General features: G+C 39.3%; 1 protein-coding gene across 3 annotated transcripts in view; it reads right to left on the bottom strand.

Moving 5' to 3' along the window:
* LOC121897490 (copine-8-like) overlaps nucleotides 1-17584 on the bottom strand; it is a 70002-nt gene that overhangs the window by 20302 nt on the left and 32116 nt on the right. For 2 of the 3 annotated variants that reach the window (XR_006096231.1, XM_042412011.1), the window contains exons 5-7: nucleotides 13668-13707; nucleotides 8859-8935; nucleotides 2242-2305 (exon numbers count right to left, since the gene is read on the bottom strand). Coding sequence is in view for 1 of the 3 variants with exons in the window: in XM_042412011.1 (XP_042267945.1) it covers nucleotides 2242-2305; nucleotides 8859-8935; nucleotides 13668-13707 (181 nt within the window). In the remaining 2 variants the exon portion in view is untranslated. The remainder of the gene's footprint in view (nucleotides 1-2241; nucleotides 2306-8858; nucleotides 8936-13667; nucleotides 13708-17584) is intronic. The other variant, XM_042412012.1, reaches the window with a different exon arrangement.

The following is a 17584-nucleotide window of genomic DNA, read 5'->3' as shown; positions in this document are numbered from 1 at the left end:
CAGCACTGGACAGTGTTTTTCTGACACAAATTGCTTTTTGGTGACTACAACGAAATTTTCCTTTTCTTGTTCCCTCAGTGTCAGTTTTGTTAGTGAAACTAAACATAATTTTCAGGTTTAATAGAACAAAAAATTAGTCCACATTTCAAATTCTTTGGATGTGCACAAAGACAAGTTTTATTACAATGTACTATTTGCTAGGTTGATATAAATGTATGTAAATGAAAAGCATTCGCAACATTTTCATAATCTTGTAGAAGTCGTCGTTCTTTTCTCCCACACTTCTGAAACCGAACCTTCGTCTTTGCATGAAAAGATGAATACAAAGATGAAACAATTTGTATTTGTAAATGTTTTTAGCCACAGAGTTCTTGGAGCTGAAATCACCTGTCCCTAAACAGGGATTAACAGATCGAATCAAGTTTATTAAACTTAATTCCACCCTTGGACATTCTGACACTTGTACATTATTAATATGATATCATCTAACATCCAATTTATAAGTTATTTTTTTAATAAAGTGGAAGTGTAATTAACTTTTTTTTTTGGTACTGTTCCCCTTAATTAAGCAATTTCCAATGTCTCCCTGGATGTGTGCAGAGAGATGAACAAAAAAGAACAAACATTATCTAGTCATCTACTCATCTACTTCAGTGGCTGTGATACATTCTGGTATTTTGTCTGTCGCCAGAGGACAAATGGTTCTTTCTGCCTCTACAATGGTTTTCTTTCCTCATGCAAAAAGGCAGCTCAGAGCCTCTTTGATTATGAAGGAATGACAACAACGTGTGACATTTTCTTTTCTTGATATTTTGACTTCTGCAAAAAAAAAAATCTGCTATGATCCTCAACTGTAGCTTCACTGGAAATATATTGTTGTAAGATGATGCATCTACAGGACTGAAACACACCACCGAACACCAAAATGGGCCCAGAATGGCAAGAAACCACAGAAATAGCTGCTGTGTTTTGAACAGTCTGACAATATTAGATGTATTTTTCCCATTTAAAAGAAAGAAGGATTTGAATAGACAGAGTCACAGTCTGGCTCTTTACAGTGGACCGAGGCAGTCAGCACAAAATCCAACTGAAGACATGACAAAACAGTCCGCCATGTCTCGAAATGAAAACCAGTCCTCTTCGACTGGTCGACAACAAAAGTGGTAACACAACTTGTTAAAATAAAACACAACACATGTTCTGTGACAGTGCTTGATGCTTCTCCTGGCTTGCAGCAGTACGGTGGTATTTTTAGTAAACACACTTTTAGATGATGCACTTTCTCTAATTGAAGTCAAATTGATGGTATCATGGCAACACTAGTGTCTAACAGAGAATATCTCTGGTGCATTCGTGAAGCAATATCAGTGCTACAGTAAAATGCACTGAAGGAAAGTGTGACTGTAAGAGAACATACAGTATATATAGTGTAATGTATGTGTACACTCATTTGCCAGTTTATTAGGCTCTCTGAGGAAAAACTATTGCAGTCTAACAACCATGCAATAAATGTTCAGTTCTTGTTAAGAAAGTTTTTGTTCAACTCAATGTCAATGTTTAGATTGCAGTTTGCGGTGCTGTTTAATTGTATTGAGTTTTACGTCAGATGCTCTTAGTATTTATTCCATCCTCGTCGCTATAAATGGAGCTAAAGTAAGATTTATTGCATGACTGTTGTGTAAGACTGCATTAGTTATAGCTAGGTGAACTTAATAAGCTAGCAGCTGAGTGTATGGACTTTATTTGTGTGCACCTGCGTGTTTGTAGGAAGGTGTTTGAGTAAATTTGTAACCTGATGCGCCAGATGTTTTGTTACACAGAAACATCTGAGAAGTCGTCCTTGATCGCTGTTTGGAAAAAGGCAGGCACTTACAAAAAAAAATACTTGGCAGGTGATTGGATGAACCATCTGTCTGTCACCGTCTTACCTTGCGAGGCAGCTGGATTTACGAGACCACGAGATCAGGCGAGAATCCTCACAGGATGTTGATTGGTCCGAATCACCGATGGTTCAGACACAAGCACATAATGATGATGTCGTGATCTTGCAAATCCAGCTGCCTCGCAAGGTAAGCAAAGCATTTTGGCAAAATCCCCTTCTTACAACCAGACAACCAGACTTGTGTCAGACGGTTTTTATCTTAAACTGCATGAAGTACCAGATGCGTCAGTGGGACTAATTAGAGGAAAGTGTCAAGATAAGTTCTGGTTGTTTAACAGAGGAACCAAACAGAGTCTTACCCTGCAGTTGCTCAGCTCCTCTGCTCTAACTATGATGGTGCCACATTTCTTCCCCGGGATCCCTCTAGAAGAGACAAGAATATTTCCATTAGCAGCTATAAGCTTCAAGCGATGTGTTTGTGACAGACAGGACAATGGTTTCAATACCCAGAGCTGGAGGGAAAATCTGTCTGAGGGTGTAAGAGAATAATGTTCTAAGACAACTAATTAAAAACTGAGAAACTCTACCGCATTATAGTTTAACTTTGTCCTGATGTCTGTTCCACACTGACTTGTATTTAAGTGTGCATAATTAGTTTGAATGCAACCCACGAAGCCTATCCTAAAATATGTTGTTGTATATGTATACAAGTTTATATGTATTCACTGCCGGTTGCAAAGTGACCTCGCCTCTTTACGCTTCGCACAGAGTTAAATCAGATTGAACTCTGACGCACGAAATCACGAGGCTCTCCAACATCCAGCCGGTTTGAGAGAAAGGGTGAAATTGACCCCCGATTCAGGAAATACTGATTGTTTATAACCTTGTATACATATGAGATAATAATACAAGCAGCAGACGGAGGAGGAGGAGGGACGCTGCTTTACTGCAGTGAAAACAAGGACTGAAAATAAAGTGTTTTCGTATTATTCTCAATTTGTGGAATGATGTCTGACTGTGTTCTGTTCATTCCCGGTGCTTCTGCTGCCTCACTTGCATATCATTCATTCATCTTTACATATATGCTGTATTTACATTAGTCCTTGCAAATAAGGCACAACCTTTTACTCTGCACTTACACACCAAGAATTTTGAATTTGATTAAAGAGATGATTACAGATCAAAAATTCTCCCTTTTTTCCTAACAGTAATTTGAATTTCAGATGAAAAGTGACCATCTATGTGCACTCTGCAAGTACGTCTTTCATACTTGCCCATATTCTGACAATAAAGTTTAATCTAAACTGATGAAGCACCGGTGCTTCTTGTTTCTTTTTCTTCATGTAGCAATTATCCACCACACACAATAGTTTCAGGCAAACTGAAGTATTTAATGACAGTAATAATGATCATGCTGCTGCGGTCCTGACCCTTCCACTCTTCAGTACAGGTAGCCTGTGATGTTTATGATCTGAGAGTGTAGCCGTCAGATTTTTCTCCTGAGGTGATTCCCCACAATGAAAAATACAAGACCCCTGCAGATCTGGGTTCAAAGTTCTCTTCTCCTTCTCTCTTTCTCACATTCATTGCCTGATTGTTTAAAAGAACAATAATAATTAATGGTAAATGAAAACCTACAACAAATAACCTCAATATAACGTAACCATATCCAGTGACATTTCAGCTACATTGTTTGTTTACATCCTGAGCTGGTGAAGCGTAATATTCAGCCAATAAAGCCAAGGGAGAACGACTACTAAAAATAGACAAAATGAATGCCACAGACCCCGGGCCTGATTCAGAATGAGGAAGGGCAGAGATAATTTCATTTGGCTAAGTACTGTCCAGTAATGGCAGAGGGAGCCTACAATAACACATGTGGAGAAACCGACGGCAAATTGAAGCAAGGCTTTGAAACTCCGCCTGTCACCTGAGACACATCGCTGTCCTTTGATGCACAGGGAGGCATTCAGTGAAATTAATTCACTGTACGGGCAGAGAGATTGCTCAGTAAGGGGGCAGATGGAAAAATGGCAGAGGGAGAGAGACGGAGGGGACAAGAAAGAGATGGATAGAGTCACCGTGTCGAAGAGAGGAAGGGTAGAGTCACAAGAAGGATGGAGAAGCGGATGAGAGGTTATTGAGTGAAGGGAGAGTGAGCGAGACAATATCAGGTTCTTTAACCTCTTCCACTCCATCCTGTTTTGGAGCAAAATCTAAAATGACATACTCAAATTAAACTGTCTGTAGCTTCTGAACCATATTGACTATATGCATAAATAAAGTCTTTCCAGAAAGGTAACCTCCAAAAGTTTCTTGTGAAAGTGTAAGAAACACTCTAGGTGATACAGAAACAGAGCAAAAGGTCTTTGAAGACAATAAAAATGGAAACATATTGTCCACCTAAAATAAAAATGTTGTTTTCAGTCAGTCGGCAGTATGGGGCTGTAAATAAATGTCACCCTTTTGAAGAACATCGCACACAGTACGACAACTCTACAGTGTTTTTTTCATAAAAAGGTTCAGGCAGATTTCCAAAAAGGACATTTGGAGTCTCCATATTTTTGTAAACATGAGGTCTTTCTGATTGGACTACTGATTGAATGGCAAACACTGGTGTCCTAGTGGAGTTATTGAGGTTAAAGGTGTTTGTGGACTGTGATAGCTTGTGCTAATAATCAATGTCTTGTGTATTTGTAATAACAAAACAAACAAAAAAAACCCCAGAAAGCATTCAGAGAGTGCACACAGTTCAACAAGGCTTCAACATATTCAAAATTGGTTATTTTAACATAAGAAGTATTTTTCGAATTGTCAACAAATCTCATGTGCAGAACCAAGCCAACAATAAACTGATCTACTTACAAGTATTCATAATCGTTTGACTTTGTACTAAAGTTCTTAACAATGTACAATGTGGTACAAAGTCAAGAGGTTGTGATATGTAGCACAACAAGCTAGCAAAACTCTGCATTCTCACACATGCACAGTGTCATCTGCTGTACACAGAACTGCTCTCTGGAGACTGCAAATGTGATCACTGTTATTAGTCTTTGCAGCCATTTCTAAACAAACTAATGTGTCCAAAACTCTTTGGGGTGAAGGAACATATCACCCAGCACAACAGTGTGGTTCATTGACATGTTTTTAATAGTTTTTGGACAAACAAAGGAGGTCTATGGCACAGAAGAATAAGATACACACACAATACTTGCGGGTAGGATAAGTAGATTTTTGGCTTGGCTCTCATGAGATTTGCTGACAGAAAGAAAAATATAGAAAATTGCCATCTTTAACAATATATTATCTTTGACAATATAATAAGCATACTGTGGTTTCCAAATATTGTTGAACAAGACCAAGAGTGTACAGCCATGCTAGCAGCTCTGTCAGGCTGTACTTTGCACAGTGATACTTTGAGCCAAATGCTTACATCAGCATGTTATCATGCTCACAATGACAATGCTAACATGCTGATGTTTAGCAGGTATAACGTTCACCATGGTCAGAATCTTAGTTTATTAAAATTTCTTGGCAATCCACCCAATAGTTGTTGGGATATTTTAGTCTAGATCAAAGTGGTAGATCAACCAACTGACATCTCTACAGCCATGTTGCTAGCATGGCTAAAAAGATCATTTTAAAAATACTGACACTGGAGGTTAAAAAATGTTTGTTGTCATTGTCATTTTTTTCATAATCTGTGCTTTAGCAGATTTGTCCAATATCATTGTTAGATCTGAATATGTGATGATGTGATAGAGTCTATTTGACTAGATGAAAAAACATTCATGTGCCAGAATTTAGTTTCATTCAGTTGAGTGCAGCAGTTCATGAGAAAACAGCACAAGCCTTATGTCGCAATGGAAAGCGCATTTAATTTGCACCTGGACACAAATCTGCCAAAAAACAATCTAAAAGCAGCAACAAAACAAAGTTGATGGCACATCACTGCGACTGTGCTGTGAAATGCTCGTTTATATCATACACAGCATGCCACATAATAGCATAATTAAACTGTAGTGTGTTTCTGAAGCAGATTGTTATCTCAATTGTCTTTCTTGCTCTTTATTTGTCAGATCCGCCTCCACTCTACTTAGCAGAAGTGATGCTTTTGACTTAAGATGTTTTTTTTTTTGTTGTTGTTGTTTTTTTTGTGCCTCACCTGGAGGCAGCGGAGTGAGCAGAGCAGAAACACACACGTACAGTCATACAAACACAAACAAACATTACTGAATAAAAATAGTATCTTAACATATCTTAAAAAAAAGGAAAAAATAAAACTTGTAGGTATGCACACACACGCACACACACACACACACACGGATCTGGAACACAGTGAATGACTGCAGGCAGAGGTGATTACATAACTTGGCAACAGCAACGCATTCTTACATCATATTTCTTGTGTGTCATTCTTCAACGGACTCATTCAGCAGCAACCACTCATTGATTTTGGCACACAAACAGCCACACACACACACACACACACACACACACACACACATTGACTGAAACGGACAGACAGTCATGGATGTAGACGCCGGTACAGTCATTTACTTCGCTCTCACTCGATTTCTCTAGCTTTCTATCACACACGCTGGACACCACTGGAGGACAGGGGATGAGGTGAGGGTCAGACTACTGATGGCTTGCTGCCTCAGGAGAAAAACAAAAGCAACAACAAGTTGTTCTCTTCAGTAAGCCAAAGAAGATGCTGCTGCAGTGCTGCAGTTACAGTGCAACTGAAATAATATGAGACACTACAACCTACTTCATTGTTATTTGGTTATTCGTGCTTGTCGTTTTCATTATAACCTTTATTTTATCAGGTTATCTCTTTAAGATCAAGATCTCTTTTACAAGAGAGACCGGAGTACAGCAGACAGAATTAGACCAGAGATAAGACGCACAACAAAACACAACCAGGCAGCATCAGAAACAATGACTGACGTCTTTTTAAAAGGCCCCAAATTAAAGGTCTCCGATGGGGTGAGACTTTCACGTCCTTTATAATTCATTACATTTATATGGTGCAAAATACTGAAAGTCAGTCTTCAAGTGAGTTAATACACTTGCATTTACGCTTAGCTATTTATATGCACATCCATTAGCCTCACTACAAATTTTATTGGGTCTGTCTTGGTTTTCCCAGGCTACATAGAAATTAGGGTCGGACTTATTCTACTCCGGAGGGTGGTGGTAATGCACCTGAAGCTCTCTGCTAACTGCCGAAAGCACCAGAAGAGAAATGGCTTGTTTATTTTGAATTTTCAAGACAAAACTTCTTGCTCATCTTCACGGGCTTCTGACTCAGGCTGATCTCTCATCCACACAGACGATTTCATGGTTGAACTAGTCAGGAATCAGATAAACGCTACAACAGGAGCGGTAAAGATCGCCGTGAAGAAACAAATGTGTTTACACCTTTTGCAACATCTGGCTATAATGAGTCTCGTCCTGCAGAGGTGGTTTAAACAACTGGAGTTCAATGCATCTCTAATGCTTCTTGGTTGCGTTTAAGCTTTTTTTTGATATAGTACAGCTTTACAATTTGCCCAAGACACGTGCAGTGGCTACATGTAAAAAGTTATGGTATTTAAATGTGTTTGTCCATTCTGGATGTGCTGATTACAGTACATTAATTTTGTATATATGCATGTTGGTCCCCTGGAATGCTTTTTTAAATCAATAAATAAACACTTTCAGTCAGGGCTGTGTAAAAATTGGATACTGGTGCTGATTCAGTGCCTGAGTTTCTCTACTAAGACCAAATAATGTTGTTTTTGATACCTTCTCTGTTGACAAAAAGCCTTTTGAAAAATCACAGAATTTTCAAAACAAATCTGCTTCAGGTACTTTCCTCAAGGGAAACCATCAAAAGTCAAAACTTTTGAAAAATGAAAGCTTCTGTGTAAGAATTTTGTCAAAATAAACACAGTTTCTGATCAGTAATTGGTAAACACAACTGAGAATATGACCCTAGAGGAATATGATTCAGTTGTGAAGGAGTCTGTGAGAGAGCTCTTGATGCCAACTTTCTCTACTTGACATTTTTCAATCATTTACGGGCTATTCAACATCAAACCCCGACTCCAAATAAGAGAGATGAGAGGTGTCAATTTTAATCTGTAATTATGTAAAATCGAACCTTTTGTTGATAACATTTCCATTTCAGTGGGTGATGCTTTTCTTTGTCTCTTCAGCCGTGTTAGCTATCACGCCAACAGCTCAGTTCTTCTTCTGTTTATGCTAAACATGTTGCAGTTTTAAGATGCTTTTCTGACATTATTGTCAAATCTGGATAGTTGCCATTAGAGGTGACAGAGGAGGGAGAGAGTTTTTTGCAGCAGAGGATGTCTCAAAGCCAACATCAACCACACACAGAGTAGCACATGAACTGGCTATAGGTTTAATCACTACTTTGTTACCCTAATCAGCAATGGAGGATAAAAATCAGACATTTATTCATATGAAAATGTCCCTGATTATTTCTGGGGGCTTCAGATGAGGCTTCAGTTCAGTTTAAGCTTCTTCAGCAAATGAGCTGGGAGCTCACCGCTGACATTTTCCCTTTGGGTGAACTGTCCCTTTTTTCACGACTTGCTGATAACCATCTGAACATGTTTACAGTCGCCCGCTGCTGTTTAACTATTCATCTCATTTGGCTGATGGAGACAGCGTGCGCTTTCATCAACATCTTGGCTCATTTTTATGCCCCTGATTCGCTTCACTTCAAAGACAAACAAGAGCAAGTGATCTTAAAAATGTTCAATTCATCCGACTGAATGGAACAGAATCTAAAATCGAAAACATGAGCCCCCTTTTCTTGTGAAAAAAATCAATGCAATACAAGCCTTTTGCCCCTCCGCTTTAAATTAAAAGTGTCAAATTAAAATGGCAGAAGACATATTGAGTGAGCGTGTTTGTTTATCTGTTTGGTGCATGTGTGTGCATGGTAACATGTGCTACTTACATCAAAGGTTTCTCCAAGCGGCTTCCCAGGGAGCCGACTATCTCACCCAGTGTACAGAACGCCTGGCCCAGGAAATCCTACATGTGTGAGAGTAAACATACGAGTAAACAAGTAAACACACGAAATAGGTTCAGGGAGCTGGAAAGAAAACTATTAATTAGGACAATGCTCCTATTTCTTCATTTGGCAAATAAAGTTCACTGTTCAGAAGGCATCATACTGCGCCACGCTAGAGCTATGTGTATATTTTACAGTTTTCATTAATCAGATTATATGACAATAAAAGTGTAAATAAAGTTTCTCAATATAAAGAACCAAAGTGTTCAACACTGTATAGACATTTGAAATAGGGCTGCAACTTTTCATTATCGATTCATCTGTCTAATATTTTTTCAATCAATCGACTAGTCATATATTATAAAATGTCAGAAAATGGTGAAAAATGTCGATCACAGTGTCCCACAACCCAACGTGACGTCCTCAAATGTTGTTTTGTCCCAAACAACAGTCCATAATCCAAAAATATTCAGTTTACTATCATAGAGGACTAAAGACATCAGAAAATATTTGTATTTAATAATCTGGAACCAGAGAACGTTGGCAATGTTTTCTTAAAAAATGACTCAAAACGATTATTTGATTATCAAAATAGTTTGCAATTAATTTTCTGTTGATCCACTAATCAATTAATCAACTAATAATTGCAGCTCTAATTTAAAAACAAATAGTTATATGATGAAATTGTAAAATAATCCAGTACATTTTTAAAACTGAGCTCATTATTATTAAATGTTATTTCATCCTGCTTCTTTTCTCAATAACGAGGTTTATTGCTAAAAAAAAAAGTCCTTGTCCATCAATCAAGACTATAAATGCAGAGACAATGAAGTGATTGGTTGTTTTTCAGGTCAGTGGAGACACATGACAAAAAAGAAGGAAGCTGGTCAAATTTTTTAAAAAGTAAATTTGTTTTTGCTTGGCATTGCATACACTCAGGCTGAAAGGTGTTTCAATCTCTGTGCTCTTGAACAAATTAAGCATATCAAATATCACATTTTTGGCATTGAATGGGTTCCCTTCTATATTCCATGTATGATTTGCATATTAACACCCAAACCCAGCGTGTACAGGAACCCGTGTCCTTGTTGATTACTGTAGGGTGACCATAAGAGAGAAGTCAGTTTGGGGAGGGGAAGCCTTTAGGCAGCAACAAGAGCATGCAGTGATACTGTGTGGCCTCCCCTACCAGATTGTGTATGCATGTGTTCATGAGTAAGCGCACATGTGTGTGTGTGCATGTGTGTAAAAGTGCTTGACAGATGAGCCATGTTGAGTCCGGCGGGCAGAAAGCTGCTCCTAAGATCTTTGCCGGTACTGGGCAAATTCCTCCTCTAGCCGAGATCTCGAAACAAAAAGAGACGACAAAAATGCTCTGGCCTTTTTAAGTGTGCTGCTAGCTAGCAGCCCCGGCCCAGCGCCTTCTACGCCTCAGAAATCTAAGGCTAGAGGCTGAGGAACCCAGATTAACAGGCTCAGTGGTGGCAGGGAAAAAAAAAAAAGGTTAGAAGGGTATCTTCAAGTAAAAAAGATCACAGCTGTGACAACAGAGTGATAGTTACTCCTCAAGAACTGCACTTCCTCTTAAAGTCCTTCTCCTTATCAGGACTTTAATATACAACATCCAGAGATCATGTCCAAGTCTTTGAGCATAAACTGTCACTGTTCAACCCTATCACCAGATAAGAACATCAACATTGGACAATTCTGCAAAACTGTAAATTATGTTCAATGACAACTTTTTAAAACATTCTCATTTTCTGCAATAGCTTTGTATCGCAACTACATTGTGGTTATGGCAAATAAACTATGGTTAAGGTATGGTAAGAAGTGGCAACTGTGTACAACACATGGTTACATTTAGGGAAAAATTGTGGTGGGAGTCAATAAAAAGGAAACTTTAATTGCAGGTCTGTAATTGGATGCTAACTTTGCATGAAAGTCTGATGTGCAACACGCCCATCCAGCAGCCCCTCACTTTTCAACTCCCAACATAAAGACACACGACTTCCTGCAATGGCAATGAATGTTGGGATTGGATGTAAATGATGGGGTGCAGGACTGTCCAATATGGACGTAATACTGTTATATGCACTAAGATACTGTTCTGCCCTGTGCTGTAGCGAGTTGCATGAAAAATGCAGTAGTTGTTATCTTGGGTCTGATATTAAGATTGTTTGCTTTGAAAAACTGTACGAAGCTTTAGGAGATAAATCTATTCTGCAGTTTACAAGAAAAAAACAAGAGATTAGAGATAAGCTGGAAGAAAAATGAATCTAAATTTGTGTAGCTTCATTTCAAGATAAGACTAAGATTTATCTTCAGTTCCCCTCGGAGGCGTCCTGACCCCCAAGTTGGGGAATCACCATTTTAGTCTATGTTCAGTAATGGCTGGATGCGGTCACCTTCCTCTTTTTCAACAGCGGCACAACTTTCAACAACTTTCAACATAAAAATATTATATTTAAAAAGGCTGCTAGTGTCAGAGGTCCTTAAGAATGAGTAAAAAAAGTCTGTGCATTTCCAGCTATAGTATATGTAATAAGAAGAATAAAAGTTTGCAGTAAAATCCTGAACGCTTTCAAATAGTGATGGGGGAACACAGCCAATTAACTTAATTACTGCCTGCAAACAAAGAAGCCATTTCCCTGTCTGGATCCACTTGCTAATCATCAAATTTATAATAATGAACAATGACTTGAAAATGATATTACTGTTTAAGCAGGATACAAAAATAAACTGAGGTAAAATTGAAAGAGAGGAGTTGTGCACATGTCCGTGACAAGCGTCTGTCGGGATGAAAAAGCAACATCCACTTCATCTAATAGAAAACAGGATACCCAGCCCTTAATTGGATTTAACTGTATGCTCTGTCTCTGCATATCTTCCCCTGCAGCCATATCTGCACAAGGTATGCACACCATATGGCAAAGGGAAACATCTGCTATGATGGGAGGGAAGCATCCTCAAACGCTGGCGTCGAAGCTGCCGAGAGAGATACTATACTTGTGTGCCCCCCCCCCCACTCCCCCCCATTTTCTGTTATTTATAGCCATGAGACTGGAGATGGACTGTGCTCGGACAATGGAGCCATCACTGCGTGCCAGATCACCAATCCCACACATCCACAGCGACGACAGGACGCATCCAAGCGTCCTCAGCCTTCATGCTGAGAGTGAGTCTTTGCGCTCACATTGCACAGCGCTCTTAGTAGAAGCCCGGGGGCACGTTGGGGTTGGAACTGAGGAAAAGAACTCCGCCTGCAGTTGGCAATGAATATTAGGTGGGGTAAAAGGAAAGGGGCATGGAGATGGAGGTGGAGATGAAGCCTCGGTTATGGACAAAAGTGGAGCAGGAGGCTGCTGGAGCTTCTGTTGGAAATGGATATGAAGGATAGGGCTGTAGGGCAGTGGAAGCTGAAGTTCCAGGTTTTAAATGAAGATGGAAGTAGAGCTTGACCACGAAAGGAAGGTCAGAAAGCTCACCTGCATTCCCACTGAGGCGCGCAGGATGTTTAAAATGTACTGACCTGCAGTTTCATAAGTTTTTACCATAAACCTACTGTTTTATATAATTATAAAATAAATATATTTGGGTTTTGAATTGTTGGTGAGACAAAAGAAGCAATTTGAAGATGTGACTTTGAGCTCTGGGACACTGTGATGGTCATTCCTCACTATCTTCTGACATAAACTGTCATATATTAATTGATTAATAGATGTAATAATAATTGACAGAATGATCGATTATGACAATAGTTAGTTGCAGCCTCACTATACACATATAGGATTCTGTGAATGATGACGCCTGAAAATGTCTTGAGTATGTTTTAATGTACTTTGTTTTTATCTTAACTTGATAAAGCTAAGTTGGTAAGCATGGTCTATAAGCCTCCCATAGCATATAGACCTGCCCAGTTGCCATGGAGATGGTTTAGTTGTTATCACCTGACATTATGTCAGGAAATTTTGAAATTTTGGTCATGTGATAACAAGTATTCCACTTGGCTTCCTGTCATATCCTGTTTTGTGACCAAAAATTCAATTTCCATGAAAACTGAGCAACTCTATCTGCTGAGGAAGTGATGGTGGAAAGCTTCGGTAACAGTAAGTTGGACCTTTAGTGGTGAGATTTGTCAATCTGTCAGAGTAGCAACAAACCGAACACATACAGTAGATTTCCTTCAGACCTCACACAAATAAAAAGCCAACTACAAGTTCATCAAGTCAAAATATTTCATTTAAAAAAAGGCCAATAAACTTTACAAAATATTATCAGAAGTGCTGCTAAATAATTATGATGATAAATTTGAAGGGTTGTGTCTTATTTCTGCAAGGGTTCTTCTGGTGTTGTTAACATTTGCTTTCATTTCTTTTGCATGCAATCCACCACATCTCCACACCTGTATGTATGCTAACTGAACTGTACAGTAATTGTCTGTGATTCTGAGCTTCAAGTTTCATACCTGATTGTCATGCAACACCATTGCTAACAAATACAAAAAGCGAGGATGTCAGAAACATTTCCCAGAGGCAGAAGCTGTGGTGTAAAACCCCTCTGAATGTGTTTGGAACTAGTCAGAAAAAGGAGCTTAAATGCCAACAAGATTGCTTTGTTCCTGTTACGCTACTCTTACCTCTGACATTCAGATTCAAATCAAGCCGCTATTGTACTGGAAGGGTAAACGTTTGCTATAATATTGCATGAATGCATGACTGATTGTTGAACAGCTGAGGTGAAGGAGACACTCACGTGTTTAGAGAGGTTGTCGCTCTTGCAGTCTAAATCATACCTGCAGAGAAGAGAAGAGAAGAGATGAAGCATCAGAACAGGAGCTGAAAGGTTTGAGCAGCAGGTCTGTGACTGAAGGGCTGCCAAAACACAAATTAGTACTCTATGACACAAGCTTCTCTCCCTCATCACCTACTATTAATGCAAGGCACTTCTTCTCTAATCACTGCAAAGACGCTGTTCAGCTTTAAAGTAGGCTTGTGATTACAGCACCGAAAGCTTTACTGAGCTGATTTCATGCATAAGGGTGCAACAATATCAGTGGCTTCAGCATCAGAAGTGGTGAAAATCTAACATTTTACTCGGCAAGTTTCCCACTTCCCAATTTGAAGTAAAAATTGAAAGTTTGTTGTTATCGTTTTTATTTTTTCACACACCTGATATGGTAGATAATTTTATTTAAAGTACAAAGCCCTTTTCACAATGACAAGTCAAGGTGGTTTACAACTTGAATAAAAGATGTAAAAAAGAATAATGCAGATAAAAGAATAATTGAGGAGATATATCTCTCAAAATTTAAATAAGAAATCAGACATTTTAAATATTTTTAGTAGTATATTATGTTATAAAAATTATACCAAAGTGGAGATAAAAGTTCAGTTATAGGCAACACTGTGAAAGTAAGTTTGGATTAAACAAGGTCTGAGTTTGCCGCAAAGGATACACATGTATAGGAAATGTATGGATGGTCAGAGTTGGACAATGTCTAAGATCATTCATGAGGTAATTCCAAGTACAGTATGTGTGGTTTAGTAGTAAAATGTGTCTATTAGTAAATGTTTAAAACTATGTGAAATGCACTCTATGCATTGTTTCTCTGCACTGCCTGTTGGCACCTACATCCTATTGGACTCAGACTAGATCCCTGCTTGTGTTGCATCAGCTCTCAGATGTACGTCGCTTTGGATAAAACGGCTAATAAATGAAATTGTAAATTGTAAATTATGTAAATTGTGATGTGAAACTGACTCAAACACAATTATGTTCTAAAAAGTAAATCATCATTAAGGGCGTTGTTGTGTACTTTAGGTAATTTTTTTGTTTTGTTAGATTTACGCCGCAAGGTCAGCTGACAGACAGTCCAAAGGAAGACTGTAAGCTGAGGAAGTATGATATCTTGGATGCCACTTTTGATTTAAAAAACATTTCAGTGCTCCATTCTAGTGCTGTAGAGTGCTATGGTGTTTGTTTACCTTATGATTTTGCCTAAATATAGAGAAATAATGCCTCTCATCATTGCATTCTCATACTTTCAAAACTAAAATAATGACTCAAAAAGAGCTTTTGCACCAAACGCACAAGTTCGACATCACACTGAGCAAGGCCATGATTTCCAAAGGTGAGAGCGAACATAATACAATACAATTATTTACATTTTGATGCAGTGTGTTGCATCCTAGTTAGCTGCTTTATAGGATTGTGTGATGACCTTCATTCAAAGCACTATATTGCCTACAGTATGCACTCTCGCACATTTGGTGTGAAACTGGTGTAAGGAGGATGCACAATATATACTTGGTCATCCATCTGTGACATGCAGTATGAGACAATGATACTATATTAGCAAAACATCTGCATCTCACCAGTGCATCAAAGCATACAAAGATTTCTCACCACCATGTTTACAGTTATCATAGATGAGGTACATGACTTCTAGCAGACAGAATATTTTCTCTATGACTGACATACTTGTCCAATGTCCAACACCATTCATCCACAAGCAGAAGTAACAGTTGCATCACGCGGACCATGTGAGCCACTCGCCTCTCCAGAGAGCAATTTATCCAGCTTTATTTACTTCCCGTAACCCGTCATCTTCCTAGGTGTCTCAGGTGTGTGTGCAGCATCGTGCAGCGGAGTGTGTAAATGGAAGAGTCTGGGCATTTCTTCCTACAGACAGCATGCCATGTACGATAAGGCGCCTGCTGACAAAACTGGGAGACGCTGTGTTACTACTGTGGGGGGGTGGGGGGCATACAGTACTGTTAGTAATGTAATTCCATAAGAGCAAGGAAACACACTGCTGTTATGCAACACGCCGCCAGCAAAATGCACAGGTGTGCTTCATGTTCTATTCGCCTCTCGCCTCTGTCGCTCCCAAATGTTCATAAATGATTCATTTAATCTTATTTAATAATAAGAGAGAGAGGAAGAGAGAGAGAGAGAGAGAGAGAGAGAAACATACTACTGATGTATGTATGATGATTTGGCTGCACATGTCACACACACACACACACACACACACACACACATAAGAGTGTTTGCAGGAGTAGATGTCCCACGGCGCCTCGTGAGTGCACATTTGCTGTGTGTGTATGTGTGTGTGTGTTTATGTGGATGACATCACTCTGCATCGGCACTGGGCCAGACAGGATTTCTTTTGGTCCTGCGCTGTCTGTCTTGCAGGGTGGGGGGAGGGGGGGGGGGGGGGGGGGGGGGGGGGGGGCCGCTCAGAGCTCCGTTTGAACTGAGCAACGATGACTAATGATGGCACACAAACAAACGAGGCCGAAGAGGCAGGCGAACAACAGACGACAGCACACTGACACTTCAGCTCCATTTCCTAACAGCTTTATAAAACCTTCATAGAGTCTTCATACCGACTGACACAAGATGCTACACAAATGTTTTACAAGCACATATTCGTTGCTGTAATTGGTCCTGATGTGTTATTCGGAACGGGGTATTTTACCAAAATGTTGCTTAAAAACAGGAAAGGATTGGAAGGAAGAGAATATGCAGATCCTAAATGTCTAAATGTTTCAAACCGCTGTTGATGCTTTCTGTCATATATTTAATCAGAAGAAATCGGGCTTGGGTCATATTATTTTAGCAAGAAAGGAAACAAAAATACGCATAATAAGCAAAAAACAACTTTATTTTCATCACATTTTTTTGCAATAAGACTGATTTGTTTCCAAAAATTTCTACGTAGAATAAAAAAAGTTGCTTTCTTTATGAATTTTGAATCTGATTTTTTGATCCCCTACTCTAGAAGAAAGATCTTCAATCCAGTGAAATAAACAAAGTTAATAAAGCTACATCCTTCTTTTATTAACTTAACTAAACAACCAAATAGGTCGATTGTACTTTGCACTCCAGAATGACCCATAGGAGCGTTTTCTAATACGCCGCCTCTATAATCGTTACAAACCACTGTTAAAAATGAATTATGTTTTGGGGTTAGGGAAAGATCAGATGGTTTTGGTTAAAATGATCACTTGAAATGTCGCCACGGTAACAGTAAACACCACGTGAACGTCTCCTGCAGCTAAATCCACTTTTTGCCATCTATGTATCTATCCATCTACCCAACCTGCCTCCTCCTAATATGGAAATTTGTCACCTAATATAGTCGTCATCTGAACTGCGGGTCATGATTATTACAGCCGCTAGATGGCATCTGTCACTCCGACGTAACTATAGGTCGTTTTTGGCTACTGAATTTACAACCTATACTATCATATCTCTCGGGTAAGAGGGCTGTTTATTCCTTTTGGGCTGGTATTTCACTTCATTTTTTTTTGAGGTCTGATCCAGTTTGCCACACTTGATTAGACAACCATCCACCCGGGGGAGCGGCCACTGGCTCCAGTGAGCATCTCAAGATTTATCCCCTCAACCCCCCCCCTTAAAAAAAAAAAAAAAAAAAAACACTGAACATGGCCACCAGCGAGATGAGGGTTAACAGGATTTCCAGGCACGGATAGCAGCAGAGGAAGCAAAGTGTGTCGTGGCTTTGGGGTCTTTGGGTAAAGAGAGTGTGGGATGGCTCAGCAAGCAGCTATACTGGCAGTTTGCAGGCAGCTCAGTGTTTGTCTGGCTGTACGCATTTCCTGAAGGGATGTGAAGCGCTGAGTGGAAGTGAGAGAAGTGGA

This window comes from Thunnus maccoyii, chromosome 5, assembly GCF_910596095.1.
Source record: "Thunnus maccoyii chromosome 5, fThuMac1.1, whole genome shotgun sequence".
NCBI lineage: Eukaryota > Metazoa > Chordata > Actinopteri > Scombriformes > Scombridae > Thunnus > Thunnus maccoyii.
Note: the sequence above shows the minus strand (reverse complement) of the source record. Positions and strands in the feature narration are given on the sequence as shown.